Source organism: Neltuma alba, unplaced genomic scaffold (genome assembly GCF_004799145.2).
Source record: "Neltuma alba isolate B1F8T4 unplaced genomic scaffold, ASM479914v2 tig00012040_pilon, whole genome shotgun sequence".
Classification (NCBI taxonomy): domain Eukaryota; kingdom Viridiplantae; phylum Streptophyta; class Magnoliopsida; order Fabales; family Fabaceae; genus Neltuma; species Neltuma alba.
Window position 1 is genome coordinate 59,599 of NW_021636605.1, and position 17,610 is coordinate 77,208.

The window sequence follows — 17,610 nt, forward strand, 5'->3', positions numbered from 1 at the left end:
TTAATTAATGCACATGCTGCTATTTGTTATGTATAAGGAAAAGTTGCTTTGTTAATATCAAATTTAGACTTGTTATTTCTCAATTAAGACTTGTCATCCTCAGATAAATTGTTGTCACGAGCTGGAGTCATAGTAAAAGAGTTAACATATATTTTTGCTTGTATTATAAGGTTAAGAAATCTTTGATAGCCCAATGGCCATTTTCCCTTTTGTTGGTCCAAGTGGCCAAGGGGTTGTGGCATCAAATCCCACCCCCGTCACTTTGAACCAATATTATCCCATTCCAAAAAAAAAAAATCTTGTTACAAAAATCCTTCACTGGCAGCCACCACACCAGTGGCCGGCAGCGGTGGCCAGAGGCGGTCGGCGGTCGCCGGAGGCCAGTCGCCGACGGTGGTCGCCGATCGCCTGCCACCGATGAGGGGCTGGGTTTTTTTAAAAAAAAAAACAAAAGGGTATTTTTGTTATTTCACTGAATTTTAAAATTTCAATTTGGGAAGAACTTTCCTATGAGTAATTATATTTTTTTAGCTTTCCAAATTGACATTTCACATTTTGGAGTTTCTTTATCTGTAATTTTCCCTTTTTTTTTGGGGGGAAAAGAGATAGTTATATGATCCTAAACACAACGTGAATCGTATGCTTAAAAAGCCGACAAAGAGATTCTGTGACTGACGAGTCAAAAGTAGCTTTTTCTTTTTTGGAGTCAAAAGTCAAAAGTAGCTTTAATTAACATGCATAGGTGGCTTTATTTATTTATTTACTTTTTTGGACTGACATTGGTTGCTTTATTTTTTTGCCGTATCTGCATGCATTTGTCCTTACTCAATGGTTTAATTTGCTGTGCATGTGATGTTCGTCCGGGTTAATTTCTTTTTTACCCACTCATAACAGCACGGCAAAATTCCAACTTCGTAGGACCTCCTTTCTTTGACACGCATGGCCCTGTTTGTTTAAATTAATTATTCTCCCAATCTTTAATATAAGATCTAATTTTTGAGTTAGTTTTGATTCTAAATATAATACCCATTTCTTATATTTATCAATTTTTTTTCTAAATTACTCCTATGGATATTCCTTAACTATAATCAAGTAGAAGAGGGAGAGGGGTATTAAAAAAGATAATTATGATATTTCAGGAAAAATGTATCATTTTTCTTATAATTAACTAACTTACCTAACTTTCTTAATCTAATCAAATTAGTTAAATGGGTCTTATATTAAGGACCAGAGGAGTATTAATTATGTAAAAGTAAAACATAGATTCATTTATATTTTAAAGTGTTTTTTAATCATTACCTACTTTTTAATTAAATTTTTTTGTTATAATCAATATGAAGATTTTGAGGAAAAACATTTATAATTTTGGGAAAACAAGGTGTTAAATCAAAATAAATCTGGGAAGTAGTAGTAGTATTATTATTTTACACCAGAAGAATCTACAAAATGAAAGTTCATCCTTATCAATTTATCTCCACATTAATTCACCCCTGCTGCAACGTGTTCCACGAGCTCTGTGGTTGCTTACTCCTTTCATTGACAATCATCTAAATCATTGGGATTTGACCCGTTTAGATTCTATAAAGTCATGTGATCGTTCAACCATCAAATCCATTTGTTAAAGTGATATAAAATAATTTATCAAAGTAAATGATCCTATTTTAAGAAATTTACCACACTAGAGGCGGAATTTACTGCACTTGAAGCGAGATTCATCATTTTACATAAGCAAATCACAACACTTTTTATCAGTTCCACACTTAATACTGTTCACATGATGTGCGATGTTATAGGGAATTTACCACATCATGGGCGAAATTTACTACACTTCTAATGAAATTGTGAAATATTTTGTCTAAATGTCAAAATAGGGTTTATATCTACAAATGAAATTAAAATATTATTTTTACAGTATTAGAATAAACTACTCACAAAGTTTAGCCTCTAACTTCCCGTCTAAGACCTTTAATGGTTCAGAATTCTAGCTTGAAAAGCATTTTCTAAGGTTTGGAGTAAGAACAAATATATAAGAATTTAGTTTCAATTCCTAGGTTCTTTTAACTTAGAGTATTGTTAAATTTTATGATTAGAATCACCCAATTTACAACCTAGGTGAAAAACTCCAAATTTATGATACATGTTCTATCCCCAAAGAACTCAAACAAACAGATCTAATATGAGTTAAGTTATTCTAACTATAGGAGTCTAATTATTAATCCCATCATTGAATTTAATCTCCTAGATGTAACAAATAGATTCCCTAAATTTTGACTTGATCCAATGTTGAACAAATTGGTATTTTATCTACCTTCCCATCATTTAGTCAATGTAAGACTTTTAATATTAGTATTTATTTATTTATTTATTCATTCATATATGTGTGTGTTTATACGTAAACACATTTACATATGATTTTAATTATTTTAATTGCTTATATATACATATTTAACCTCTATTGGTTCTATCTTAATAAAAATTTACTTAAATCTTAAGGAAATGAAAATTAGGATGTTACATGATGGTTTATTTAGTTTCAGTTAAACATATCAAAAGTAATTATAAATAAAAAATAAAATAGTACTTATTTAAATCTTCTTGAGAATAGTACAGTATACGCAAACTGAAGTCACCCTTCATTTGGTATGGACTATAATTTTCTTGAAAACTCTTCACATAGGACCTCGAAGAACTTGTATTCGTGCCTCTTTATTATATCTTCCATTTTTGTGATGCGTGACTAATTTCAACTTAAGAGTAGAATAGGTATATATAATTGGCCGTCATGCATTTATTAAATTTGAATCATTTATAATTTTTTGATTAAGCTTTTGGGTGAAGGCCTTTAGAGAAATTTGGGAGAAAGTCTCAAGGTAATTTCCTAGCCATGCATTAAAGCTCTTCGGAAGTCACCCGGAAACCAATTACAGCTATATCCCATACTCTAAGAAATGTTGGACATATGAAATAAATTTTTAGACCCTATCTTTATATATGCATAATATTGTACCAAAAACAGAAGCAAAAGATGAGTTTCATTTTAGATTATTATCCGCCTTCAATACTCTTTGATTTCAACACAAATTGCGCTCTTTCAAAAACTTGCATGCGTAATCATTAAGAACTTGCATGCGTGCCGACTTATTTTCCACACTCCTCATTCTCGGTGGGGCTACCATTGTGAACATCCCACCACCCTCATATATGATATCTTCAACGTCATTAAAATAAATTTGAATCATTTCCTTTTGTTTTTTTGGGGAAAAAACGATAGTTATGTTACAATTTAACGCTAATATATACAAACAAGCCCATATTTAATCTCATGATAGAACAGGAAAAAAAAAACACCACAAGCTAATTAAATTTGGTCGTTTTCTTGTACTTATTCGGATAAGGATAAAAGTCAGTGATGTAATTTATATTTGAATTAGTTTTTATATAAAAATCAGTTTGATAAATACTCCCTCCGTCCCTCTTTATAAGCAATAACTACAATCACTTTTTTGTTCTTAAATATGAACAATATTTACAAGTTGTCTTAAATTTTTATAACAAATTTTCTAGTTTATCTCTATTAATTACTTATTCTAATACCTAATATATTTATTATCTCATTTTTCAAACTATCATCTCTCTCCATTCACATTCTCTCTTTTTTATAATTTTTTTTATTATAATAGTTTTTTATTCTCTTTCTTACTCCTTTGGTTCTAAATATAAGACTCATTTTATAGTGCAATTTACACTACAAAATGGGTATTATATTTATGACCAAAGGAATATAATCTTTCTCGATCTCCCTAATAAATAAGGATATTTTGGATAAATAACTTTTAATTTTTTTACTCATTTATTGTCTTTAACTTATTTTTTGATATACTTATTTATAATTTACTTTCAACATGTTTCACATGGACTAAGAAAAACCTTAAAATTTATTAATTTTCATTTAAAATTTAGCAACTTTTTAACTTTATCCCTATTTAATATACATCATATCGCAATAAACAAAATCAACGCAATAATAAATGAAGGGTAAAATTGTACCTTTATATAAAAAATTTCTTTTAGTGTCCTATAAATACGACCGAAAAATGTCTTTTCTACTTTATAAATAGAACCAAAAGAGTACATAATAGATTCAAGGTTGCTTATATAAGAGATTGAGGGAGTAATATGTGTATTTGGATGATTAGTTAACATGGTTATAAAATGGCCAAAGACGAATATTTGGGATCAGAATTCAGACCGGTTCAGACTGAAAACCGGTGAACTGACCACTTATCCGGTCTGGTTCGTCACTTAAACAGAAAAAATTTTGAACCAATACGAACCGTCCTAACCCAGTATGAACCAGGCATAAACCGGACAACTCGTTCGGTTTGGGGAACTAACCCGGTGGATTAAAAAAATAAACAAGAAACTGAGAGAGAAGAAGAAGAAGAAAGAAATGTCACCGTCTTCTTCTGGCCCTACAAGTTCACCTTTTTTCATCCTTTGAAGCTACAAGTCAGTTGATCTCAATCTATTCACTTTTTTCTGACCTTCCAAGCGTCTCTGAAACAAAGGCAAGAAGCTCTGGACTATGACGGTATGAAAATGATGAAGGAAAAAAGGGAAATCCAAAATAAAAAAGAAAGGGAAAAGGAACAGAGAAAGAAGAAAGAGAAGGAAAGAAAACAATTGAGATACGAGAGATAGTGATGTGATTTGAATTAATGTTCAGACATAGCAAATCGTGAGAAGCCTTGGAAATAATAAAAAAGAGGAGAAAAAAATAAAATTTAAAATAGATTAAAGTAATGTTAATCATATCAGTTTGCCCAGATAAAAACCTTTAAGGCATCAACTAACTAATTTAAATAAATTAAAAAAATTAGTTATATTAATTATTTATAATAAATAAATATTATTTTTTTAAAGTATTTTTTACTAATAAAGTATAGTATCTATAACTATTATTATTATAAGGATTATTTTGAAATAAATAAATAAATACACGAGACAAAACATGTTATCAGGTTTTTATATTTAGAATTAAAATAGAAGTCAAACTAGTTCTTATATTAAGGATCAGAAGTAGTATTATTTCTGAAAAACATATATTAATTTATATTTATAAAGTGTTTTTTTAATCATTAACTACTTTTTAATGAAACTTTCTGTTATAATTAATATGAAGATTTTGAGGAAAACAATTGATCAATTGGGGAAAATAAAGTGCTAGATCAAAATAAATCTGGGAGGGAATAATATTATTTTACACCAGAAAAATCTACACAATGAAAATTCACCCTTATCAATTTATCTCCGCATTTGACCAGACGATAAATGCACATGCTGCTGTGACGTGTTCCTCGAGTTCGCAAAAAGTAATGGTAGCAATGCAAAAGAAAATATATATAAAGTTAATTTGAAATGGTTTATAAATAATTTTTTAATTTGATTTATAAAATATAAAATAAGTAATTTTATATCTTTTGCATGCTAAAAGTTTTTAATTATGATTTACAGAATATAAAATACTACTCCCTCCGCTCTTTTTTATAATCAATAGTTATCATCCTTCTCTTGTTTCTAAATATGCTCATCTAATTCTAAATATAAAATTAATTTTATAAGATAAATTATATTATAAAACGAATTGTATATTTAGAACAAAAAGAATATAAGATTAATTTGAAATGGTTTATAAACAACTTTTTAATTTAACTTACAAAACATGAAATATGTAATTTTATCTCTTTTGCACATCGGAGCTTCTTAATTATGATTTATAAAATATAAATTATATATATAAAAAAGTTTATCTCAGTTTATGCACAATATTTTTATAAATGATTTTCGATTGCATGCGGATTCTCTGTGCTTATTTCACTGTTGTTTCACTGCTTTCGGTGTCACGCGCAATCCGTATCTGCCGACACTTAGAGCTGTATCTGCACAATTTTCCATTACGTACTCTGTTCCGTATTTATTGCTCACACCATCTTTGTTTATTGATTTGCTTTTTGAGTTTCACCTCACTCAAACAAGAATTCTTTTTTTGGTTGCTGAAACTGAAAGAAAAAAAACAAAAAGAAATCAAACAAGGGTTTAGACTCCTCCCGAGGTTTGTCACTTGTCTTACCGCTAAAGCCTACAAGGGCTTTATTTTGACTCAAAAGGCATAATAAGACTTTCATTTTTTTGGACAAATAGCTGAGGACTTTCATTGTAAATGTAATGCCAAAATATTATTATATATTACTCTTTCGGTTCTAAATATAATAATTATCTTATAGTATAATTTATTTTTTTATAGTATAAATTACACTATAAAATGGATCTTATGTTTAGAATCGGAGTAGTAGTACTATTTTTTGAAGAGGATAATTATTTGTCCAATTTTATATTTCTCAAAAGCGAGAACACATGCCAGAACTCAAGAAAAGGAGTAGAAACGCAAATTAGAAAGGTATACTTATTTGGATTAGGATAAAAGTCAGTAATATAACTTATATTTAGATTATTTTTTATATAAAAAAATCAGTTTGATAAATAATATGTTTATTTGCATTGGTTTATTTGCTTTCCTGTATTTGCACGCATCTGTCCTTATTCAATAATTTAATTTGCTCTGCACGTGATGTGCGTCCGGGTTAATTTCTTTTTCACCCGCTCATAATAGCACAGCAAAATTCCAACTTCCTAGGACCCCGTTTCTTTGAAATGCACGGCCCTGTTTGTTTAAATTAACTATTAATTGTGTAAAACATAGATTAATTCATATTTTTGAAGTGGTTTTAATCATTAACTACTTTTTAATTAAATTTTTTTGCAATAATCAATATGAAGATTTTGAGGAAAAACATTTATAAATTTGGAAAAACAAGGTGTTAAATCAAAATAAATCTGGGAGGGAGTAATATTATTTTACGCCAGAAAAATCTACACAAAGAAAATTTATCCTTATAAATTTATCTCCACATTAATTCACCCCTGCTGCAACGTGTTCCACGAGTTCTGTGATTGCTTGCGCCTTTCATTTGCAATAATCTAAATCATTGGGAGTTGAGCCCTTTAGATTCTATAAAGTCATGTGATGGCTCAACCATCAAACCCATTTGTTAAAGTGATACTCTTTTTAAGATTTATTTTGTAATATAATTTATCTTATAACATAAGTTTTTTATTTAGACTTATTTTGTAATATAATTTATATTATAAAATAAGTTTTTTATTCAAGACAAAAGGAGTATAAAATAATTATCAAAGCAAACGATCCTATTTTAAGAAATTTACCACACTAGAGGCGAAGTTTACTGCACTTAAAGCGAGTCCATCATTTCACGTCAGCAAATCACAACACTTTTTATCAATACCACACTTAGGGCTGTTCATATGATATGCCATGTACGTTTCAGGGAATTTACTAGGCCATCATAGGCAAAATTTTCTCTCTCTTTGTTTTTTTTTTATTTTACCAAGTAGGCAAAATTTACTACACTTTTAATGAAATTGTAAAAAAGTTGTTTAAAGGGAGAATTGCACTGAAGAACCGCAGAACGCAATTAATGTCAAAAAGCCCCTAAAACTTTTTGAAACCTCACTGCAGGACCAATGGACCAAATTGAAATTAAAATTTAGAGTGAGATTACAATAATACCCCTCTCTTTTTATTTTATTAAAAAATAAATATTTACCAGAGTTATTGTTCCAGCCACCGGTGCTTAGGTGGCCGCCGTCGGGGGTCCGGCCGGAACCAGCCTCCGGTGGCTGGAATTTTTTTTGTTTAAAACAAAGTGGCTAAGGGAAGGTTTGAACTCATGACCCCTTAGCACACTAAAAGGTTTGCAACCAACAAGCCAAGCAACCTTTTGAGTAATATAAGTAATTAAATATGGTAAAATAAAAAATTAATAAACAAAATTTGAGACAACTTCTAAATGCCTCTTATAAAAACATGACATACTTCATAATTATTTCTTATAATAAAAAACAGGGGAGTAATGTTTCTCAAGAAAACTATTAACAAGAACACGTTTTCGAAATTGACAAATCTTCAAAGTTGCATTTAATTGGGAATCGTTAAAAAAATTTTGAATAGATAACGCCATATTAAATTTGGTGCATCTTTACTTTTTCAATGGCGTGCAGAGATAATGAAGCAGACCAAATTAAAGAAATAGTGGAACGTGTTAAAAAAGAGTTGCGCAAGCAGTATCCAAGTGAAGATAATGGAGAAGACTTGATTGGAAATGAAGAGAGAATGAAAGATGTAGAATCGTTGCTGGACAAGGGGTCCAACGACGTCCGAATTATACGTATTTGAGGGATGGGCGGTTTGGGCAAAACAACTCTTGCAAGAGCATTGTATAACAAGCGGCATTCTGAATACGACGGGTCTGTCTTTGTGGAAAGAGTGGGAGAAAAGTCAAAGAATCGTGGAACAGAGTATGTGAAGAAAGAACTTATTTCGGCATTATTAGGGGATAAAAATCCTCACACTAGCTCTTATGACATGATGAGACTAGGACGGAAAGAAGTTTTCACTGTTTTTGATGATGTTGATAATTATGATCAAGTGAACAATTTGGTTGGAAGGCGCGATTGGTTTAAACCAGGGAGTAAAATCTTAATAACTACTAGAGATACACTAGTCCTTGGTACTAAAGTAAATCGTGATGATATATATGAGCTAAAGGGTTTAGCTTCTAATGAGGCGTTTCAACTTTTCTCTTCACATGCCTTTGGAAAAGACTGCCCTATCCCTGACCCAAATCGAGAAAGGTTGGCAAAGAAAGTGACTAGGTATGCAAATGGAAATCCATTGGCCCTGAAAGTTTTAGGTTCCTCCTTGTCTGATGAGAGAGATCAAAATGTTTGGGAAAGCCGATTGGAAAAACTTCAAAAATTACCTGATCCACAAACCAACGAAGTCCTAAAAATAAGTCTTGAAGGACTTGATGATGGGAAGAGAGGGAGAGAGAGAGTTTCTTGGATATCACATGTCTTTTAACTATTGATTATGATGTTAACGGTGATAATGATTTTAAGGGATGTCTTTCAATTGAGGATGTTGAGGCCGTAAGAGATTTGTTAAAAACCCGACGTGGTTATTCAATCTATTCTGAGTTGAAAAGACTTAGAGAGACAGCTCTTTTAGAAGTTGATGAATTTGGGAGAATATCAATGCACGATCTACTGAGAGAAATGGGTCGACAGGTTGTTCGTGATGAGTCACCAAAGCATCTTAGAAAGCGCAGTCGATTGTGGGATCCTAAGGAAATATATGAAATATTGAGGGGAAAAGCGGTAAGAGTAAAATTTCTTCATATTTTCTATATAAAATTTTTTTTGAATTCAGTATTCCTATTTAATTTACATAATATTTTTATATTTTTATTACTAAAATTATTTTTTCCATTTGTTAGAGAAGTAAAGCCATTGAAGGTGTAAGACTGAACCTTCGAGAAGTTAGAGAGATGCGCTCAAGTCCTGGAGCCTTTAGCTCAATGCCCAACCTAAAGATTCTTAATTTTTATTTTTTCCTCAATTGCGATGGGGTTGAAATCGCTGTAGAAATTCCTGATGGTATAGATTTTTTGCCAGAAGGACTCATAAAATTCCGTTGGATGGGATACCCTTTAAAATCCTTGCCAGCATCATTCAAGGCCGAAAATCTTGTTCAATTTGAAATGCCCTACAGCAGTTTGACAAGACTTTGAGATGGGATGCAGGTGAATTTTATATTTTTTTTCTTAGGAAATGTTGTTAGTACATCAGTTGGAAAAATCTTTATTAAGTACTTTCTCCTCGGTCCTGTTTATAAAGGTCCAGATCAAATCTCTTACAAAATTCAATGAAATGTTGATAACCCATTCTATAACAATGGCTTCGTCTTTCACGGTCACACTAAGTTTCATGACCTTTACTTATAAAGATTACTCGTTGACAATAGCCAGTTTCAACTAATTTTCTCAGCAAAACAGGTAGCGAAACCTTATAAAAAGAAATAGATGAGTAATTTAATTTAGTTTTGGCCACCAATCTTATCATGTAATTTATGTTTTTACATAATCTTCCGAACTTAACCAAAATCACGCTTGCGGGATCAGAAGACTTGATTGAACTCCCAGATTTTTCCAAGGCCACGCGTCTTGAACATGTTGATCTCAATGGGTATTCAAAATTACGTAGTGTTCATCTATCTATTTTATCTCCCCACGGCCTGTGTGGTTTATGGCTAATCGATTGCAACTCCCTTACCAGCCTTACAAGCGATACCCATCTCCGATCTCTCACTCGGCTCTATGCATGTGGTTGCTCAAGTCTGGAGGGATTTTCAGTGACCTCAGAAAAGGAAGAGTTCGATTTAGACCTTTCAGGAACAGCCATCAGTGGCAAGTTGTGCTCGTCAGTTTAGTGTCGCAGCAAAATTCGTTCATTGTCTCTAGAAAATTGCAGAAATGTGACAAGTGTTCACAAATTGATCCAGCTGCGTGACCTTCGACGTCTTGAAGCTGGAGGGTGTAATGAGCTAGCATCACGTCTCCTGTCCAAGTGTGATAAGATGCGTGCTTTGGGAGTTCTATGGCTTCCGCATTGCAATGAATTATCTAAACTTCCTAATGACATCAGGTTGCTGTCATCATTACGTGAGTTAAATCTCTCACGGACTCGTGTACAGACCTTGCCTTCACGCATCAAACATCTTTCACGCCTGCAACGTCTTCAACTGGATGGATGTAAAAGGCTTGATTCTCTATCGGACCTCCCTCCCTCTATCCTGGAATTGTATGCCGCTAACTGCATATCCCTTAAGACTATACAATATTTACCTTTGACGAACGAAGGTGAAGAAGGAAAAGATAAGGCATGTCTTTGTATTCACAAATTGCAAGAAGCTGAATCGACGGGCAATCAAAGCTGCGAGGCAAGAGCGCTAGTTGAGATAAATAAAGCCATTTATGGCTTTGCTAGATTGGAATATCCAAGGGTAAGACTTCCAAAGTGGTTCAAGTTTAAGAGTAATGAAGAGGATCCCATGACTGTGAATCTCAGTTCGATTCCACGACCTTGGGATGGGAGATTCTTTTTTGGCGCCGTCGTTTCTGAAAAGGGGACAGACATTGAGGTCAGATGGTTTGTTGATGGTCAATATGCCTGCAGGGTTGAAGACAGCTCGTTTTTGGTGATTAAGCATACGTCGTCAGATCATGTTTGTGTTTGGTATCGTCTAGATTCATTACGACAACTAAAAAGGAAGATTGAAGAAAAGGAAAGAGATGCTCAAAGTAGGACTTATCGTCCATATGTTGATATTAAATTCAGACTCCGTAAGCTGTATGGCAGAATGATAGCAGAAGCACAGATCAAAGAGTGTGGGGTGTGCCCCATAGCTGAATGTCAAAATTACATTAAAAAAATTCAATCTAAAGAAAGGGCATTAAAGCTCTCAAGTTGAATGATGCGCCCGCCACTTCAACTTGATACATATATGGCTCCCATTCACTTCAAAAATGTATGGTACTGTGGTTTTAGTGGTAGTGGTAGATATGATTTCTGTTCCTAGTACCTCTTTTTGGTTTGTACCTACTGATTACAGCCTCCTTATGTTTGCAGTGGCATACATGCACTGGTTGTATTATCTTTCAACCAATGCACGTCGAGTTTGTTTTCAAGCGACCATCGTCTTCCTCCTCGTCATCAGTCAGCCGCTGACTTCGCCATCAACTACAAATCTACAATGGGGCTTGGTTGCCCCTTTCACAAAGAAGCTGTCTCAAGTTGGATGATCTGCCCACTTCTATTGGATCTTGAAGAATTTCAACAGCTGGATTGAACTGAGCGATTCCCTCCAATTCCTTGCCACCAAATGGGCCATAAGGTGATGATTTCTTACTTCAAATATTCCATAATTACAGAAAGTTAATTATGCATCAGATTAAGAAAGAAGAAAGAATTCTCGTATATATCAATTCATAAGTGTGAATTTCCCTCCTATATTTTGTCTCCATTTACCTTATTGCTGCTTCTTCTCTGATCATCAGAGAAATATATGGAGCTTGACCTTGAGGAAGCCATCGAAAGAGCTTGCAAATATAAGATCACGAAGTGCAGAGCACAAGAAGCTACAGGTTCACTAAGTGCAGGCAAGCTCTCCTGCATGCTTTCAATTTTGATCACTGAGAATAATACACGGATGATATCATTGAAATTGTTTTATTGTAAATGAAAGAGAAAAAGATAGATTAAAATATAGTAAGAAACTTAGATATTTATGTGTGATTTTATGAGATTAAAAAATAATAACAAGGAACCATTGCAAAACATCAAAGTTATAATATGATAGATGAAAATCTGCTTACCTTTAAAACCCGTGATCATATTTGTCGTTCCAATTGTGTACAAATACAAATCCAAGAAATGCAACGTTAGAGGCAACTCATGTGGAATAATATTTATTAACCTTTAAATATATGAAAATCCTTAAAAGAGAAATAGTGATAAGAATATTTATTTAATTTTTTATTCACTCTTTTATGGTAAAAGGAGTTGGATTTTATCATTGTTAGGTCCCTTTAGGATAAATGGCCTTTTGTTATACCAAGAGAAATTTATTGTTAAGAAATTAAATTAAACTCTAGACCTACGTCCAAATCATGAAATCCTGGGGTCTCAAATCCTGAGGTCAGTGGTTGGATTTCTTATCCTGAATTATGAGGCTTGCTATAGATTCTCCATGTGTTCTGCTATGTTTCTATTAAACGAATTCCATATAATTTTAGGACAAGTGTGACTTGGAGTACAAATGCTAATGATATGAATATGTGAAAGTTTTAGGTCATTTTTCACCTGTATATATGTCTGCCATGATATGAATATGTGGGCATCTCACTGCAAACGATGAAGGAGAAAAAGCAGCATAATTATCCAATAGTTTTGTTTTTTTTGTCGAAACATTAAAACCTTCATTTTTAGCGCTAGTTGGTGAAATATATTCATAATTCTTAGGATGATTTCCCTGGATCACTCTAAGCAAGTTTAAGGCAACAGGAAAAACATCTCATTGCAGCTCAAACATGAATACTAGAAACCTAGAAAAATTCTAATATATATTATGGGATAACATATTCCTAAATCCTAGATTTAAATGCCGCTTCTGGTAATTCCTGTCTATTATATTGATGGCCAGCTCCAGACCACCTGATTATCAAGCTGCAAACTTCAAATCCCAGACAGTAGTCGCTGTTAGAGATGATATGTTTATCAATGAAACTCCTAATAACTTTGTGAATCAAGTGGTCCATGACATGGCATTGAAGCCTCCTCTATGACCATTTATTCACTAGTTTGATCACCGCCAACCCCCATTCTTTTGAACCAAGTGAAATATGAAGGGCATATTCTATGTCCATGATTCCCTTCCTCATTTTGGTCATTGCTAAAGATGTAGACCATATGCATTTAAATTTTAACATCTTTCCCTGCGTTACAAAATTTTCAAATTGATGCCTCCTACACACGAATCATTTATTTAGAGACAATTCGTATATCCCTTGCTAAGAATGTGAATGAAATCTTATCTTTTCAGCAGGTGATGACACCAAGCTTTTTGCACATGCTGTGAAGGGGTTCACTGAGTTCTCTCCACATGATGTCTTCCCTGCACCAAAGAGAAAAACCATTCAATTAGTGCTGAAAACGGCCTTCAATGAATCAGCAATGCTTATAGTCCAGTCTTCTCTTTTTTCAAATATTATTTCTGTAGAACCAGAAGAAGGTTTCTTCCCTGATGCTATACATGCCAAAGCTGGAGGCTTTGCAGAAACTGATCTGCTTGTTCAAGTTAAGAGCGAGTCATCACGGAAGATAATTTGCAGCACCATTGCTAATTCAGGTGTGCTATTTGCACACTCTGTTCATGTGAAGCCCAGTCTATTTGAATTGAAGAGGCCTGAAGTTGGGAAAGTACATGGAGTGTTAGGGACAGGAAACTCCCTGGTAAACTGGCATTTGCTCAGTCAATGATTTTTACTCAAGATCCCTCTTGGTTGATAGTAGCTGGACATGATCGAAGGATATATCGTAGCTGGCACAAGTCTTTTCCCTTTAAATTGTTTTGTGAACCTCCAATTGTAACTTTCTGTAAAATGTGTCCTCTTTACATTTCTTTGATCGGCGATTTCTTATTTATGCTTGCTCCATAGTCCATCTCTTGACTGAGTAGTGCGGTTGTTTGCATGATGTGATGATTACACTTTTTGTGAACCTCTTTCAACTGTAGTGTTTTGTGCTCTGTGCTGCACGAGTCAGATGTTCCAAAGCTATATTAATTTTTGTTATCCTATTTATCATTTGTTGATTGCCATTCTGTATTCTTCTCGGATATTTGAAGCCAAATTCGTATATATGTTTGTACTATAAACTTCTAATTTCATTTTCGAGTAATCATGCTGGCATGTGGTTATCAAAAGTGAAAGGACAATCTGAGCCATTATCTCTGTATGTGTGGGGTTGTTCATAGATTAGGAGCAAGACGAGAAGTTACCTCCTACACGAGCCTCCCAGGATAAGAATGTTTACCAGTTCTGATGGGCAGTGGCTGGCAACTGTGGATTGCTTTGGAGATTTATATGTACTGTAATCTTGAAATACTAAAGTTAATTACTTTGCCCTTTAAATATCATCTTTAATGATTTTGCCTTTTGAATCTTTTCTCAATAGGCCGGTCCTTGTGGTCACACCATTCCAATTGGCTTGGTCGTCTCTTTCTCAGGAAAGAGACCAAAAGGAACGTATAGGATGCACATGCATGTTGGTCCATATCGTTTTCTAATTTTTTCTTTTTTTGTCCTTCTGGGATATGAAAATAATTGCACTTGGCTTTCCTGAGATTCATATACTGCTTTGTTAATTTAAAATGTTAATTCTTTTCTACATGCAACACTGATTAATTAATGTACTTATAGTTACAACTTCCTAAAATCGAGTGCATGCATTAGATGTAGAGGCCAAGCAATTGAGGGAATGGTCATCAAGGCATAGATTTGTTATGGCGAATATCTTTGCAATTCCCTGATATTCACTTTTGCTTGAAAAATGACTTAGCCTAAGTAAAGTTAAGAAAATTAAGAGTACTAGTTAGGGGTAAGAGTATAAAGATGGAAAGAAGTTTCAAGACATAAATTAGTTAAAATTATCTTATTGGCATGTATAAATTAGATAATTTTATATTAGGAGAGCAATGGTGATTTTCTACCCCAAACAAGGCTGAGACTACTCTTCACACAATGTGAACGATTGATTTATGTTTATTTTGGTTTATAAAAATGAGTCAGGTAAGAATGAGAATCTGAATAATTATACGAATGAAAATATAAATATTTTTTATCAAAAAAATAATTGCGTTTGATATGTTATAAAAATAAATTAAATATTTTTAATTGATTTAGTTTAATTGGGGGTAAAATAATGAAAATAAAGAAAAGAAAAATTTATGTTTTTAAACTCCATCCAATGGAACAGAGCATTTTGTTGTTGCTGTTTATTATGTTTCAGAGCTGTGGGTCTGTGACACTGACAATTCTTCCCTGTATTTTGAAGTAAGAAATTGATATTATCAAAAAATAAAGAGAATCACAATGGCACAACACACACACACACATATTTATAGACCCGCACAAATTTTACATGGTTTTCCAGATAGTCGATCATAGATACTAATTAAACTTTATATAACCCTTAAGAATGTGAAAATTAAAATGGTGGAATTATCTCATGATCTCACCTTATATTTCTATTTTTGATACGAGATCTCACCTTATATTTCACTTACACTTTATTTATCTGCCAAATTCTAAACTTAGATAATAAAATACAGTGAGAACCAATTTGAGAAGATGGTGAATTTTCAATATCTAATTAAATAAAAAAAATCATCACTTCTTTGTTACTCAACAATTAAATAACTAAATAACAAATTTTTAAAGTAATAAAAATTAATTTTTTTCAGAAAACAATTAATTGCCATAGATATTTGCAAAATACCTCCGGAACTTTCCAATGCATGATTAATATGTTCTGAAAGTCGGGGGACTCGCACAGGGGTAAGCCCAGAAGCATCCTTGTAATTCCTTGCCAACCGTGTTTCAAAGAATTTAGAAAAATTTTCTTCATTTTTTGTCCAGTCCATCCATTAACAATCTACATTTGCAGACCCTTGAGTTTAACAGTTATTCTTCTGATCTAAGACTCATTTTATAATATAAATTTTGTACTACAAAATAAATATTAATGGGGAAGAATAGTGTGGACCGGTCATATCATTTACCTCCTTATTTATTACTCTTTCCCGTCATGTATTTGCTGACTGCAAGTACAATACAATTTCTTCACTTTTTGCTGGATTCTTTTTTCATCTTATTTGATTAATTCTTGTTCCGGCTGTATTTTCCACCTCCTCTTTTAATTTTCTCTCTTTCTTTTCCAGCTTAAACTCATCTTTTTCTGTTCCTTAGACTATGCCAAGATTTTCCTGACAATATATATGGGATGCAACATAATTTCATTGAATTCTTCCATATATCTTCACCAAGCTTGCAAGTCAAATAACTATCTTAAATGCACACTTTTGGTTGTTAATATTATACAGTACATGGAAGTTGGCGATTTCTATATCAGGAAAAACTCTGCTAAATTTATTAAGAGCAACTGAGATTATGCAAATAGAGAACATATTAATTAAACCCTAAACGGACAAATCAGTTTTTCCAAGCATGAACACTAAGTAAAAGCTGTGAACATAGACCTTTGTCTTAAAGTCCAACGTCAATTAGCAAAAAGATTCAAAAGTTAGGGATGACAAGCGCAGGACTAACATAAATATTAACCAAAGATGTAAATATCGATCACCTTTAGCGTTAATATTGATCATCCACAATCTTGATTGGTGGGTAGTACACATTTCAGTATTTTTGTCCAATTCCTGTTATAGCATCAGGCAGCACTACTTTTTAAAGTATATTTAAACTCTCTTTAAGTAACCTATCATGGTAATAAAATATATTAAAGCTCAATGAGAAGTTTGACAACACAATTAACATGGTAGAAACTTTGTTTCTAGTCAATGTCTAAATACACAACAGTATCTCTTCCATGTCTTTCATGCTCTCTTCGCGGCTCCATATTGCTCTCTAATTTCCGGACCACATACTATTACATGAGTCTGATTAATGTTGTGTATTTAGACATTGACTAGAAACAAAGTTTCTACCATGTTAATTGTGTTGTCAAACTTCTCATTGAGCTTTAATATATTTTATTACCATGATAGGTTACTTAAAGAGAGTTTAAGGGTGTTTGGGTTTTTTGGTTTGGCAAAAAATTTGCCAAACACCCCTATTTTTTTAAAAACCATAGTTTTGAGCTTGAAACCTTGGTTTCAGCTGAAGCAGCACGCGACCCGCTTTTTATTCTATAAGCCTATAAAAGTTAGCTTTGCTTTTTGCCATCTCATTCGTCGTAAAGAACACAAGTATATTGCTCAATTTTGGATTATTAATTCACTTTAATATTTTTATATACTAAATAACCTTTTTAAAAAAATAAATTTATTGTAACAAA

General features: G+C 32.8%; 1 protein-coding gene across 1 annotated transcript; it reads left to right on the forward strand.

The window, feature by feature from the left end:
• The first annotated feature begins 8,317 nt into the window (after positions 1–8,317).
• Positions 8,318–11,827, forward strand: LOC114721472 (TMV resistance protein N-like). Its single transcript, XM_028907283.1, has 5 exons — positions 8,318–8,920; positions 9,040–9,297; positions 10,255–10,398; positions 10,481–11,371; positions 11,591–11,827. The coding sequence occupies exons 1-5, from the start codon at positions 8,318–8,320 to the stop codon at positions 11,825–11,827; spliced, it is 2,133 nt and encodes a 710-aa protein (XP_028763116.1).
• Positions 11,828–17,610: the final 5,783 nt, after the last annotated feature.

What these genes read in the sequence shown, in the direction of transcription:
- LOC114721472 (XM_028907283.1), top strand. Translation starts at nt 8,318, where the DNA reads ATGGGCGGTTTGGGCAAAACAACTCTTGCAAGAGCATTGTATAACAAG. An exon ending in CTGATCCACAAACCAACGAA is followed by an intron (nt 8,921 to 9,039) that starts GTCCTAAAAATA and finishes AATGATTTTAAG; the next exon opens with GGATGTCTTTCAATTGAGGA. An exon ending in AAATATTGAGGGGAAAAGCG is followed by an intron (nt 9,298 to 10,254) that starts GTAAGAGTAAAA and finishes CTCCCTTACCAG; the next exon opens with CCTTACAAGCGATACCCATC.